Below are 15,065 nucleotides of genomic sequence, written 5' to 3'. Positions count from 1 at the left end.
AAAAAAAAAAAAAAAACCATAAAAATTTTAATTTAAAATAAACTTTACAATACAATATATACAAACATATTTAACTTATTGTCATGAGCATCATTGTAATTTATTTTTTTTGTTTTTTTTTGAGACAGAGTCTCGCTCTCTTGCCTGGGCTGGAGTGCAGTGGCACGATCTTGACTCACTGCAACCTCCACCTCCTGGGTTCAGGTGATTCTCCTGCCTCAGCCTCCTGAGTAGCTGGGACTACAGGCACCCGCTACCATGCCTGGCTACTTTTTTGTATTTTTAGTAGAGACGGGGTTTCACTATGTTGGCTAGGCTGGTCTCGAACTCCTGAGCTCGTAATCTGCCTGCCTTGGCCTCCCAAATCCTCAACAGGGATTTGTCAGGGAGAATTCAAGGATGTAATCCCAAAGTGCTGGGATTACAGGTGTGAGCCACTGTGCCCAGCCATTTTTTTTTTTTTTTTTTTTTAAGGCAAGTAGAAATGGAGGCATCCTGACTTAAGGATGCTGGTAAAAAGCCAGAGCCTTTAGCACTGCCTACCCTGAACCTCCAGGGACCCAGTTTGAAAAACACTGGCTTCAGTCATTATATCCAAGAGACCTGGTTAAAAGGTGCCAGGAAGAAGAGACCTGTTAACCCATGAGTACCTACTGGCATAGATAACGTTCTGGGAGGTTTGGATTTGGAAGCAATCCTGACTTGGAACCTCAGTTCCAGCACTTCTTAGCAGTGTGGCCTCCATCAGGTTACTTAGCTTCCTTCCCTAAAATGGGACTCACAAGAGTCCCCTCCTCAGAAATGGGAATGAGCCAGTGGGAGTATACAGAGACTCAAAGCCCTGGGTGGCTGTAAGGTTGTGAAATCCGTAGGCAGGCTCTTCCAGGGCTCACTAACCTACTCCCCCACCCCAGTGGCTGCCACACCCAGCTCCAGCAAGCCCAGAGTAAGGTCGAGGAGTCATCACTTCCACCTTTCACTGAGCACTTGCTAGGTGTCGGTGGCCACGTACTGCCCATTAAAACCAGTGTAGGGCCAGGCATGGTGGCTCACGTAAATAATCCCAACACTTTGGGAGGTCAAGGCAGGAGGATCACTTGAGGTCAGGCAAGAACAGCCTGGCCAACATGGCGAAACCGTGTCTCTACTAAAAATACAAAAATTAGCCGGGGATGGTGGCGGGTGCCTGTAATCCCAGCTACTCGGGAGGCTGAGGCAGGAAAATTGCTTGAACCAGGGAGGTGGAGGTTGCAGTGAGCTGAGATCGCACCAATGTACTCCAGCCTGGGTGACAGAGCGAGACTCCATCTCAAAAAAACAACAACAAAAACAAACAAACAAAATGCAGTGTAGGCCAGGTGCAGTGACCTGTAACTCCAGCACTTTGGGAGGCCAAGGCAGGAGGATCACTTCAGCCTGGACTTCAAGGCTGCAGTGAGTGACGATTGCACCACTGCATCCATCCTGGGCAACAGAGTAAGACCCTGTCTCTTACTAAAAACAACCAAAAAAAAAAAACCAATGTTGTAAAATGAATATAAAACTCACTGAATAGAAGCAGAAACAGGGGCTTACAGAAGTGATGGGACTTGCCCAGAGTCCCTCAGCTGACAGACCCAGTGTGATTCCAGATCTCTCTCCACAAAGCATGACCTGGCTGAAGGCTATACCTGGAGCCTACCTAGGACTCTCCCATGTGGGCATCAGATGAGGCCCTCCAGGAAGCCCAGTGCTAGGGCACTGCAGAACCCAGCACTCTGTCTAGGGCAGAAGCCAGTGACCACACAGCCCTCTCTGATCTGTGACTTCTGCCAGACCACTGTCTCCAGGCCGGGTACCCCTGGAGGCCACACACCAGCACCTGGGATGGCAGGAAGGGGAGAAGGAGTTGGGCCTGGAGCCAGCTGCCAGGCAGGAGCAGGTGGTGTGTGTTCGCTGTGTCTGTGTGTGTGTCTATAATGGGAAAACAGCTGCCCTGACTCCCTGAATCGTAATGTTGGAAGGGAATGCCTGAGCTGCAGCCTCTTGACAGCTCCCTTTCTGACAGGTGGCTGCCCAGCATCTGTTGACACACCTCCAGGATGGTGAGCTCATTTGCATCCAAAAAGCATCCATTTCTAGGACGCTGTGGGATGCACCTGCATATTTTTGCATGTGTCGTTGGAAAACTGTGTGAGGGCTCAAGGTCACAGTTTATGGTCTCTGCACGGGGCCCTCATCCCTCCCCTTCCTGCTTTTACCAGCCCATCCATAGGATCACAGGCCTCTGCCTTGCCCTCAGCTTGCAACTTGGAGCAGCTGGAGGCTTCTGAAATAGAAATAGCTCTACCTTCATAGGGCTTTTTGGATCCCCATCACAAAACCAGATTCCTCTGTGGACTCTTTTACCCACCACTCCACCTCCCACTATCCTATCTCTTGGCTAGACCTTACATTGATACGTTGTCATTTGATTCACAGGAAAGGCTAAGGAAAGTGGAATGGAAGCTTTGTGAGTGCAGTTACCCTATATTCCCTGTTTGTCACTGATCCACAGCACTCAGGATGAGGTGGCCCATAGCAGACACTTGATAGGTGGGCGGATGAAGGGTAGATGAAGGATGGATGGATGTGATGGAATGAATGGATGAAGAGAGTAGATAAATAAGTAGGTGGGTGGGAGGAGAGATGGCTAGGTGGATGGATGGAGAGGAGGGTGGATGGGTGAATAGGTAGAATAGATGGGAAGGAAGCATGGGTGGTTGAATGGATGGGTGGATATTGGATGAATGAGTGGGAGGAGAAATTTCCCAATGGAAATTTGAGTGGGTCCTGGGCTCCTGCGTGTCCTCTGCCATCACCTTCTCCCAGGGATCAACACTAGAGCGGGGATTACTAGCTTTGCAGGCAGTGGTACTTGTTAGTCTTCTAAATAACACTAAAATAACTGCTCACATTTTCCCAGTAATTGATAAAGTGCTTTTTTGTTTTTTGTTTTTAAGAAATAGGGGTTGTGCTGTTTCCCAGGCTGAACTCGAACACCTAGGCGCAAGTGGTCTTCCTGCCTCAACCTCCCAGCTTGTCAAGTAGCTAGTGACACAGACACATGCCACCATGCCTGGTGACAAAGCACTTTCATGTACCCACTCTAATTTGAACATCACGATAGTTCTGTGAGGTTATTATTCCCCTTTTACAGAGGAGGAAACTGAGACTGGGATGTTCTGTTCCTATGATTGGTTATGGTTCCATCCAGCAGTAAGGGGCTAGAATGGACTGTTTTCTTCACTAAACCTCAATTTAGCCTGTCTTCTCCCAAGCATTTCTCTTGCCTTTTTGGCTGCTGAAATTTCTAAATCTGAGTTAGTCACCGAAACGGTCCTCTGCCTGCCTAGATAATCAGTGCCACCCCCTGCCGGGATCCTCTTGTTGGAGCCAACAGGGATTTGTCAGGGAGAATTCAAGGAGAGAGGGAGCCTCCTTATGTATCCCTGATACCTGAATAGATAAGACAGAGCTCAGTCTACTCCTCAGAGACCTTCAGGGAAGGAAGAGGTGTCACATTCCCCAACTCCCATCACGTCCCACCACTGTTCCCTCCCAGCCCCTGCCGAGGGTAGAGCGCTGGAAAGAGCAGAATTTGGGAGTCAAAAGTGTTGCCTACAAATTCTGTCTCTTGCCTGTACTCGCTGGGTGACCTCAGGTAAATCACTTAACCTCTCTGGGCCTTGGTGTCTTCATCTGTGAAATAGAATATCTGGCACCCACTTCATAGAATTTTTGTAAGGTTCAAATAAGTGAACCACTTAGCACCACGTCTGGCTCATCTGGGCCCTCGGTGAGTGGCTGCTGGCCCTGTTAGAGGCAGCATGGGGAAGTGGGATGTGCAGACTGAATATCCCATAACCAGCCAGGCATGGTGGTTCATGCCTGTAATCCCAGCAGTTTGGGAGGCTGAGGCGAGTGGATCACTTGAGGTCAGGAGTTCAAGACCAGCCTGGCCAACATGGTAAAAACCCCATCTCTACTAAAAACATGAAATTAGCTGTGTGTGGTGGCATGAGCCTGTAATCCCAGCTACTTAGGAGGCTGAGCAGGAGAATTGCTTAAACCCAGGAGGCGGAGGTTGCAGTGAGCCAAGATCGTGCCACTGCACTCCAGCCTGGATGCCAGAGTGAGACTACATCTCAAAAAAAAAAGTGAATATCCCATAACCAAAACTTTTGGAACCCAAAGTGTTGAATACTTGCATTATGCTGGTTCAGCATCTCTAATCTGAAAATCTGAAATCCAAAATCCTCCAATGAGCATTTCCTTCAAGCATCATGTGGGCACTCAAAAAGTGTGAGCTTTTGGAGATTTTCAGATTAGCGACATTTGACCTGGACGGCAGTTCAAATCCTTGCTCTATCACTTACCAACTATGGTGCCTTAGGGAAATTCCTTAGCCTCCCTGAGCTACGTTTCCTCATTTCTGAAGTAGAGATAACACGCTTACCTGAAGGGGTGGCCTTCCCCTCCACAGCTGTGGGCATTTCTCGTTAGGTGTTAGGTGGAAGGAGAGACTTGAGAAAAGAAATGAGACACAGAGACAAAGTATAGAGAAAGAAAAAGTGGGCCCAGGGGACCAGCACTCAGCATACAGAGGACCCACGCCTGCACCGGTCTCTGAGTTCCCTCAGTATTTATTGATCATTATCTTTACCATTTTAGAAAAAGGGAAGTGGCAGGATAATAGGATCATCGTAGGGAGAATGTCAGCAGTAAGATATATGAATAAAGATCTCTGTGACGTGAATAAGTTTAAGGAAAAGTGCTGTGCCTTGATATGCATATGCAAACATCTCCATAAACCTTTTTAGTGCATAAAGAGCAGCACTGCCACTAGCACGTCCCACCTTCAGCCCTAAGGCGGTTTTCTTCTTTCTCAGTAAACAGAACATACAATCAGGTTTTACACCGAGATGTTTCATTGCCCAGGGATGGGCAAGAGACAGATGCTTTTCTCTATCTCAACTGCAAAGAGGCCTTCTTTCGTCTTATACTAGTCCTCCTCAGCACAGACCCTTCACGGGCGTCAGGCTCGGGGATGATCAGGCCTTTCCCTTCCCACGAGGCCATATTTCAGACTATCACATGGGGGAGAAACCTTGGACAACACCTAGCTTTCCTAGGTAGAGGTCCCTGCGACCTTCCGCAGTGTACGTGTCCCTGGGTACTTGAGATTAAGAGAATAGTGATGACTTTTCACAAGCATACTACCTTCAGGCACTTGTTTAACAAAGCACACCCGGCACAGCCCAAAATCCATTAAACCTTGAGCCACCACAGCACATGTCTCTTGCAAGGACAGGGTTGGGGGTAGGGTCACAGATTAACAGCATCTCAAATACAGAACAAAATGGAGTCTCTTATGTCTGCTTCTTTCTATATAGACACAGTAACAGTCTGATCTCTCTTTCTTTTCCCCACACTTACCTAGCACGAGTATTATAAGGCACTATTTCCCCAAACGTGGCATGCATACCACTGGTGGTACATGAGGTTACTTTAGGCGGGACAAGAGCAAACTGCTGAAATTTTAACTGTGAGAGAGTTTGTTTTATATGTACTAAAAAAATATAAAAATCACATCAGAACTATTTTTTAGAACAATGCTAACCTTTACCCTTACTGATATTTAAGGGGGAAATTGGGCAATTGAAAAGAACCAGTGTGTTGAGTAAATAGTGGTTGAAGGCAGCATGCAGATAGAGCAGGAATTGAGAAGGTGGTCTATGAATGGAGTTTGCTTAACTCTATGAAATAACAGAAAAGAATGTAAATAATGATAGCCAAATGCAATACCTGACCCTAGACTAATTCTCGGATGGGAAGGAAATAAATGCTGTAAAGGACATTGTTGGGTCCAATGCAGAATTGGAATAGATAATAGACTAGATAACAGTGTGGTATCCATGTTAAATTCACTGAAGCTGACAACTGCACTGTGCTTATGTAGGAGAATATCTCTGTCCTTAGGAAATGCACACTGAGGTATCTAAGGATAAAAGGGCTGTGATGTATGTAACTTACCTTTAAATGGTTCAGAAATATGTGTGTGTGTATATACAATGCAGAGAAAAAACCATAAGTACATTGGAGTAAAAAGTAATGGGAGAAACTGGGTAATAAGCATCTTCTGTACTGTTTTTATTTTTACAACTTATGTAGGTTTAAAGTTATTTCCAAATAAAAAGTAAAACAAAATGTAAGCAATGCAGGTCAAGTCCACAGCCCAGGGCCCAGCCATGGAAGGCACTTAGTGAACTCTGGCTTTCTCCCCTTCTCTACTGGCCAGCGTGGAGACAGTGAATGATGGGCAGTTTCACAGTGTGGAGCTGGTGATGTTAAACCAGACCCTGAACCTGGTAGTGGACAAAGGAACTCCCAAGAGCCTGGGGAAGCTCCAGAAGCAGCCAGCAGTGGGCATCAACAGCCCCCTCTACCTTGGAGGTAATGCCCTCTTTCCCTACCACCTCTACCTCCCTCTGGCCCTCTGTGCTCCAGTTCCGAAACCCAGGCCACTGCCAAAGCCAATCACGGAAGGCTTCCTGGAGGAAGGGACAATGAAGCTGATCTCTAAAAGGGTGAATAAGCACTAGCCAGGCCATGGAGAAAAGAGAATTTAGGACAGGTGCTTGGAAAGGAAAGAGAACAGGACTCCTGGAAACTACACGTTGTGACGGGAAGGGGTGAGAAGGGGAAGGCAGGGGATGGAAGCAGGGTCTAGGCTCTGCTGAAGTCTGCCGGCATCAGGTCATATTCCCTCTGCTCTGCCACCTCCTCAAACCCTGGGAGGTTCGATTAATGAATGTAGAAGAACAAGTTTGAGATTAAAATCTAAGGCCAAAAATGGAAGTAGGCCAGGTGCAGTGGCTCACACCTGTAATCCCAACACTTTGGGAGGTTGACGTGGGAGGATCGCTTGAGCCCAGTTGAGACCAGCCTAGGCAACACAGTGAGACGTCATCTCTACAAAATATTTAAATTAGCTGGGCACAGTAATGAGCCCCTGTAGTCGCAGCTCCTTGGGAGGGTGAGACGGGGGATCGCTTGAGCCTGGGAGTTTGGGGCTGCAGTGAGCCGTGATTGTGCTACTGCCCTCCAACCTGGGTGACAGAATGAGACCTTGTCTTTAAAACAACAGCAACAATGACAACAAAACACAAAAAAGTAGCCATCAGTTTGGCAGAGTCTGGGCCTGAAATGCAGCCGCTGCACCAATAGTTCTCAAAGGATTAAGTGTAAAAAAAGCTACCAGAACTGCTCGTTTCAATCCTAAGATTCCCGAGACTTTACCCAGAGTCCACCTGCAGAGATGAGCACGGGCCCAGGAGAGGGCGTTGTTAACGGGCGGTTCACACACACGGAGGCCAGGGAAAGCTCTGGGCCGAGGGCAGCCCCAGAAGGGACACCACTTATCCCTGGAGGAGGACCGTGCCCTGTGCCCCACCTGCAGCCAGAACAGAACTGGGTGCCATGCTTCCAGGCTAGTCCCAGGCTCTCAACTGTAGAAGGTGGGCAGGGAACGGTGTAGAAGGGGAGCGAAAATACCAATTATTGAAAAGTAAATTAAGTCTTTACTACCAGTCTCTTGAAGACCCTGAGAAGAGGGGTACACAGCATATAAGGCAGCAAACTGGTCTAAAACCCTGAACCCTAAAGTTTCATTGATGAAGCAGCTCCCCAAAACCTTATCTTCTCTCCTCAGCTGTAGCTCGCCTGCCCTGGCTTCTCTTGTGAGGCCTGCATCAAAGGGCCGAGGAGCCTGGTGGGGACAGCTGGTTATTTGGTGCACTTGCCTATGCGTGGGGGACGGTCCCCTCGGTTCAGCCAGTGGGGTCATAGGGTAGTGGGTGACCAGATAATCTCGTTTTTTTTCTAGGGAAGTCCAATATACAAATTTTTATGGGAAATGTTCTAATATTACATATTGGCAACAAATCCACGTTTTTTTAAGGAGTCCCAATGCAGGACCAAAGATGCATGTCCCTGTATGGACGAGGTCCGAGGTTTTGGCCCATTAACCTCATTTGAACATCAGAGGCCCAGAGTTCTAGCCATCAATGTGTGGAAAGCGCTTTCTCTGAGGACAGCAGGGTGGCAGGGGAGGGTCTTCAGGCCACTGTCCTGGCTCCTCTCCCACAGGCATCCCCACCTCCACCGGCCTCTCTGCCTTGCGCCAGGGCACGGACCGGCCTCTAGGCGGCTTCCACGGATGCATCCACGAGGTGCGCATCAACAATGAGCTGCAGGACTTCAAGGCCCTCCCGCCGCAGTCCCTGGGGGTGTCACCAGGCTGCAAGTCCTGCACCGTGTGCAAGCACGGCCTGTGTCGCTCCGTGGAGAAGGACAGCGTGGTGTGCGAGTGCCACCCGGGCTGGACCGGCCCGCTCTGCGACCAGGAGGCCCGGGACCCCTGCCTTGGCCACAGGTCAGTGTCCCAGGAGCCCTGGCTGTGTGCTCGGGCTCCCAGCATGGCCTCAATCTCTACCCCACCTGAGAACTAGGCACTACTGGAGGCTGGAGGAGTTGCAGTCAGACGGCGGATAGAAGCTGTGGAAGTGTAACTGCTTCAGAGGTCAAGAGACTGAGCTTACACATCTGAGCAGCAAGACCTGCTTGGAGGGATCAGCATAAGAGGGCCCTGCTCAAAACACTCGTCTCTGCCAGGTGGCCCTTAGAACCTGTCCAGAGCCACAGTGAGCCCCCACTGTCTCTGTGGGAATTAGAAAAAGGCGCCCACGTGGGCAGACTCAGCCTGTGCAAGGCGTGAGGTGTATATAACCACACACCAAACCACATTGAATAGTTTAAGCAACTACTCATTCAACAAAGATTTACTGAGGTCCTACTATGTGACAGGCATCATGCTAAATATAGGAAACCCAGTACTGTCAGTGTTAAGAAACCTGAATCAGCCAAAACTAACACCAGAGCCAACACTGGAAATGTGATTGGCTAAACCAGTCAGGAAATGATCTTTTGGATCAGGAATAAGGGACAGCTATAAAGGGTTTGAGGTTCTTGTGTTGCTCTTGAGCATATGTGTGTGTGTGTTTGACTCTATAACATGGATCCTGGCTCTGCATGTCATTCCGCCAGGGGCAGTGATGCGTCGTGATTCAGGATATAGGCTTTACCTTCATCTTTTCCCACAGGTGAAATGTACTGCGTAGGAGCAGCAGACAAGAGGTTGTGATGGAAATTCAGAGCAATACTGGGTGTAAAGCACTTAACGCAATTCCTGGTACATAGCCAGGGGTACCTGCTGGTAGTAGTGGGGTGGTAGTAATTCTTATTTAAGATGGTAAAGCAATTAAAATGTTTAGAGAATGGCTAGATTCTTTCAAGCAATTGTTTGCTACTTGGCTGCATGGGGTGTGTGTGTAAATCAGCAAGCCAGCTTCTGCTGTGGTGACAGCTCACACTGGGTGACACTCGCAGCCTTCTGACTGGTTGGCCAGGGGAAGCAAGGTGGTTAAGAGATGCTCAGCCTAGGAAATGGAGAAAGCTATTGGACTGTACTCAGCTCTGGGTCCCCTGGTGCCTGGCTGGGTGGACAGAGGGAGTCCTCAGCAGCACCAACTCTGATCCAGTTCCCTTCTCATCCTCCTCTCTGCCCCTAGCTGCAACCATGGAAAATGTGTGGCAACCGGGACCTCATACATGTGCAAGTGTGCCGAGGGCTACGGAGGGGCCTTGTGTGACAACAAGAATGACTCTGCCAACGCCTGCTCAGCCTTCAAGTGTCACCATGGGCAGTGCCACATCTCAGACCAAGGGGAGCCCTACTGCCTGTGCCAGCCCGGCTTTAGCGGCGAGCACTGCCAACAAGGTGGGTCTACTGTGCCTGTGGGAGGGAGGAAGTGGGGGTCAGAGTTGGACTTCATATCCAGATCACCTCAGTTCCAGTTCTGGCTGTGCCACTTAAAGGCTGCATGACCTTGGTTCAGTCACTTTGTGAGCCTCAGTTCCCTCAACTTGAAAACGGAGGCAATGCTACACCTTCCTGTATCAGTTATCTAGTGCTGCATAACAAGTTAGTCCCAAACCATAGCAGCTCAAAACCACAAAAAACGTTGTTTTAGCCCACATTTTTCCTGTGGGTTGGGAATTCAGACAGAGCCTAGCTGGGATCTCTCAGGGTTGCATTCAGCACAGCCAGGGCTGCAGTTCTCTGTGAGCTAACCCGAGGCAGCAGAATCTGCTTCCAATGTGCTGCACTCCCATGGTGCTGGGTGTTGGTGGGAGGTCCCAGTTCTGCCCTGCAGCCCTGCATGAGTCACTACACAGGCTCTTTGAGGGTCCTCGCGCCAGGGCAGCTGGCATGTCCCAGAGTGAACAGTCCAGGACAGAGCAAGCCACATGTCTTATATGACCTACAATTCGAAGTCACTCATGCTGTCATTTCCAACATACTGCATTGTTACGTCGGTCAGGTGCATTCAGTGAGGGAGGGGACCACATAAAGGGCATCAGTACCAGAAGGGGGTAGTCACTGGGGGCAATCTTGGAGGCTGGCTACTGTGCTTCCTTATAGGGTTGTTGGAAGGAGTACGCGAGATGGAAAGTCAGAAGCAACATTGTCACGATGAAGGCCAAGCTGTCATTTAGAATCTGCATGACCTTGACCAGCCTGGCCAACATGGTGAAACCCTGTCTCTACTAAAAATACAAAAATTAGCTGGGCATCATGGTGGTCGCCTGTAATCCCAGCTACTCTGGAGACTGAGGCAAGAGAATCATTTGAACCTGGGAGGCGGAGGTTACAGTCAGCCAAGATCAACCTGGGTGACAGAGTGAGACCCTGTCTCAAATCTGCATGGCGTTGAGCAGCATACTTGTGATTCACTTCCTCATCTAGATAGGGCCAGGAGTGGTGGCTCACACCTGGAATCCTAGCATTTTGGGAGGCTGAGGTGCAAGGATCGCATGAGCTCAGGAGCTTGAAGCTGCCATGAATGTACCACTGCACTCCAGCCCAGGTGACAGAGACAGACCCTGTCTCCGAGAAGAAACAAAAGTGCAGATAATTCATATGGCCAAAGTTAAGATTCTCAAGCATGGACTTTTTAAAGATGAAACAAGTATAGAAAATGGTCCTCAGTGGACCTCTGCAGGGAGAACACATGAGTAGTCTGGATGGTTCTTTTCTCCTCTTTTCCAGCTGTTGGCCCTTGAGATGCCATGCCTTCAAAGCTAATGAAACCTAACCACTCAGCGTGGCCCCCTGACATTGACCAGCACCATTGACATCACCTGGGAGTCACTTAGAAACGCAGGCTCCCAGGCCCCATCCCAGCCCTTTCGAGTCAGAACCTGCGTTTTGCAATGATTCGCATATGTATCCAAGCAGAGGACGTTGCTCCACAGCCTCCATCCAACCCTCCTGCCCTTACTGGGTCAGCAGAAGCCAGTTCTTTGGTCTGACCTAGTCAGAACCATCAAATTACTTATCTCGGTTAGTGGCCCCTTTATCATGTAATTTTGAGGTGAGCTCAACAAAGGAAAATTATATTAATATTAAAATAGTTGTCTTACCTTGGTGGGTCTTTCTCGGTTAGTGGCCCCTTTATCATGTAATTTTGAGGTGAGCTCAACAAAGGAAAATTATGTTAATATTAAAATAGTTGTCTTACCTTGGTGGGTCTTTCTCCTGCATGGACACTGAGAAGTTTTGCTCCCTGCCACCAGGATCCCAGGCAGTCCACCCCGTCCCTTGAGGACTTTTCCACATTTTATTACCTACAGGAAATACTATTCTTAACCAAAACTCATTTTTAAAATGTTATTAAATAACTTATTTTGAAATAATTTCAGATTTATAGAAAAACTGTCAGGGCAGTATAAACAGCTTAATCCCTTCCCCTCAGTCATTAGCATGTTGCCCCATCTACGCTCCCCTTCTCTCCCCATGTTACACACAGTCATTAACCTCTTTCTAACCCTTTTAACAATCTCATAATTTTAAAGACTTTTAACAACACCTGAAGCTTTAAAATGCAGAAAGCCCTTTCTCCTTCACAATCTCCTCTGGTGCTCGTAACAGCCTGGGAATTGCTGGAAGGACAGGAAAATGTGTTACCATTTTTCAGACATGGGAACTGCGACTTGTCAAGGGTCACAGCTCCCTTCCTCAGGTGCCTTGCTGCAGACATTCTCCCACTGTAGTGAGGACAGTAGAGGGGTGGAAATGAAAAGGTGGGTCAGGGTCCAGAGTGTTTAAGCAGATACGAGGGTGCCCTTTCCCACCCTGCAGTTATTTCTAGGCCTTCTGGAAAAGCTCATCCCAAAGCCTCATTAACACCTGCTTCTTATTCAGACCTCAACTCCGGCTCATTTCCTAGAGAAGCCTCCCTGGGCCAGGTCAAATGCCTTTTGCATACAAATGTCTTACAGCATACAAAAACACATACTGTATGTTCTTGTATGAACATCTTCCTTTCTTTATAGCATCTACCTCAGTTTCTTATTAAATATATTCACTTAAATAGTATCTAGACTCTAGGCTGAGAGAGAGACTACTGGGAGTGGTGCTGACTGGGGCAAACTGGAGATAACCTGCCCCATCTAAAGCACTCAGCTTCAGCCATCACTGCAGCGCAAGGTTGCAGGCTCAGCTCTGCCAGACCTCCTGGTTTTCAAGGAAGGCAGAAATCCAGATTTTCAGGTGAAATCTCCTGCTTTTTTAATGTTGGCATTTAATTAATTTTTAGGCATATGTAGGGTAATCAAAATTGGTCTGGGGACAGGATTTGGCCCACGGTCTACCAGTTTGCTTCATCTAGTTTTAGTTTTTGACTTTAAGTTTCTTGAAGGAAGGGACAAGCCTGTTTTTGTCATCTTTATATCCTCAGGGCTTAGGTGTAAGCCTAGCAGAGAGCCTGGTACAGGAAAGGTACCTGTTTGTGAAATAGAGGGTGGGCAGATGGATGAGTGAATACATTCTTATGGTCTTCAGAGCACACGTATTTCAAAGCAGCCTACCTGGGAACTGCTGACGGTCCCGCTGGCCACCTAGACCACCAATGCCCTTTTATGCCCTCTGCAGAGAATCCGTGCCTGGGACAAGTAGTTCGAGAGGTGATCCGCCGCCAGAAAGGTTATGCATCATGTGCCACAGCCTCCAAGGTGCCCATCATGGAATGTCATGGGGGCTGCGGGCCCCAGTGCTGCCAGCCCACCCGCAGCAAGCGACGGAAATACGTCTTCCAGTGCACGGACGGCTCCTCGTTTGTAGAAGAGGTGGAGAGACACTTAGAGTGCGGCTGCCTCGGCTGTTCCTAAGCCCTTGCCCGCCTGCCTGCCACCTCTCAGACTCCAGCTTGGTGGGGTTGGGACAGCCGTGTGGAACCCCCTGGTGATTCAGCATGAAGGATATGAAGCTGGAGAGGAAGCTAAAGAAGAAGAGAATATTAAGTATATTGTAAAATAAACAAAAAAATAGAACTTATTTTTATTATGGAAAGTGACTATTTTCATCTTTTATTATATAAATATATCACACCATCTGAGTATATGTACCATATAGTGAGTTATTTTTACCAAGTTTTGTGTTGTATTTGTGTTTTTATAAACAGCTGTTTAAAAGTTTAAGAAAAAAAAAAGACTAATAAAAATGCTTTAAAACAAAAGGATAAGAATAAAGAATGATAGCCTGAGGAAGGAGGAAGACGTTTTCATGTTTATGAAACGTTATTATGTCGGCAGTAAACCAAGAGCTGCTCATTGAGATCAGAAAAAGAAATAAGAGGAAGAGAGAGAAGGAAAAGATCTTTGTTTCTTGTTTTTTAACTCCCTTTTTTTTCCTCCCCTAAAATTACCCAGCTTTTCGGAGTCCTGGATGTCAGTGCCCAAGATGCCCAGTTCTTCTAAGAAAAGCTGCTGAGCCCTGGCCTTCTCAGTCTGCCACCCAAAAATATTGCTGTCCCTGTCTGTCCCAGACCCCCCTTCAGGGTCTGAACCCACTGGGGGACCCCGCTTCTCCTTCCTGGCTGGCCCTGGCTTCCAATCGAGGACTGACTATTGAAGTCTGCTGCAGGTTTCATCTGGAACTGTCTTACCAAACTTTAAAACAGCTGCTATTTTTCCTGCTCCTCCCCAGGAGAGGGGTCTTCCTAGAGGAGGTGAGGGAAGAGAATATCATGCTGTCTCCTCAGGACCCATGCACTGACCCCTCTCCTACCTTCCAGGTAATTTTTCATTGGAATGTATCCCAGGAGAGAAGGTAGCCCTTCTGGGAAGCGGAAGACTGGGAGCCAAGCCTGCCCACAGCACTAGTAGATGTCCAACTCTGGAAGGTTCTTGGAGGCTCTTGCTGTAAGACAGGCCTCTGCCACCTGATCCTCCAGGTGACCATCATGATGACAGAGACCCTTTGCCCATCTGTGACACTTTCCAATGCATATCTAAACTCTACCTTATTTTATCTATGCAACCCCTGCCTCCCTGGGAAGGATAAGGGAGTAGAGCCCGGTTCACTAAGAAGGAAGTTTAGGCCCTCACAGGCTCTGGAACTTGCCTTAAGCCACAAACCAGATAAGTGGAGGAGCCAGACCGGAAGTCCAGACCCAAAGCTTGAGATTCTTTCTCTAGAATGGGTGAGCACAGGTGATTCAGGCAGCTTAAATCCATCAGAGCAGCCCTGCCAGAAAAGGAAAGATGATATTTTTTCCTGCTCTTGTTCTGCCTTGTTCACTCCTCTTTCTCCCTCCCCAGTATCTGGAAAGATTCTAGAGACCAGGGCTTATGCATCAAGGGCAGCCTATCCAGCCTCTGCCTCCATTCCTGAAGGGGACTTCCCTGCCCCTGTTTCTTTCCATGTCTCTCCCTCCCTCCCTCCCATTTGCCCCCTTCCACCCCGTCAGGTTAGCCACATATCTTCCAGGGCTCAGCTGTTCACACCAATTCCCTGGCTCTCATCATCCATCCCTCCTTTCCCCAGGAGCCTCCACTATAGGAGTTTCAGGGAGAAGAGTTTGGAAGTCATTGGACCTTTCAGCCCTCAGGGTCCCTAGAGGAGCCTAGTTGCTCTGTGAAGA

At 48.3% G+C, this 15,065-nt stretch overlaps 1 protein-coding gene across 4 annotated transcripts in view; it reads left to right on the top strand.

Annotated features, from left to right (window-relative positions):
- Positions 1–13,684, top strand: part of SLIT3 (slit guidance ligand 3) — a 641,659-nt gene extending 627,975 nt beyond the window's left edge. For all 4 annotated transcript variants that reach the window (XM_025387957.1, XM_025387956.1, XM_025387959.1 and 1 more), the window contains 4 exons: positions 6,320–6,474; positions 8,170–8,455; positions 9,651–9,859; positions 13,076–13,684. In XM_025387957.1, coding sequence (XP_025243742.1) covers positions 6,320–6,474; positions 8,170–8,455; positions 9,651–9,859; positions 13,076–13,311 — 886 coding nt within the window. In that variant the 3' untranslated portion in view covers positions 13,312–13,684. The remainder of the gene's footprint in view (positions 1–6,319; positions 6,475–8,169; positions 8,456–9,650; positions 9,860–13,075) is intronic.
- Positions 13,685–15,065: the final 1,381 nt, after the last annotated feature.

The sequence above is a fragment of the Theropithecus gelada genome, chromosome 6 (genome assembly GCF_003255815.1).
Source record: "Theropithecus gelada isolate Dixy chromosome 6, Tgel_1.0, whole genome shotgun sequence".
Lineage (NCBI taxonomy): Eukaryota > Metazoa > Chordata > Mammalia > Primates > Cercopithecidae > Theropithecus > Theropithecus gelada.
The sequence above is the reverse complement of the archived record's forward strand: the minus strand, read 5'-3'. Positions and strand labels throughout refer to the sequence as shown.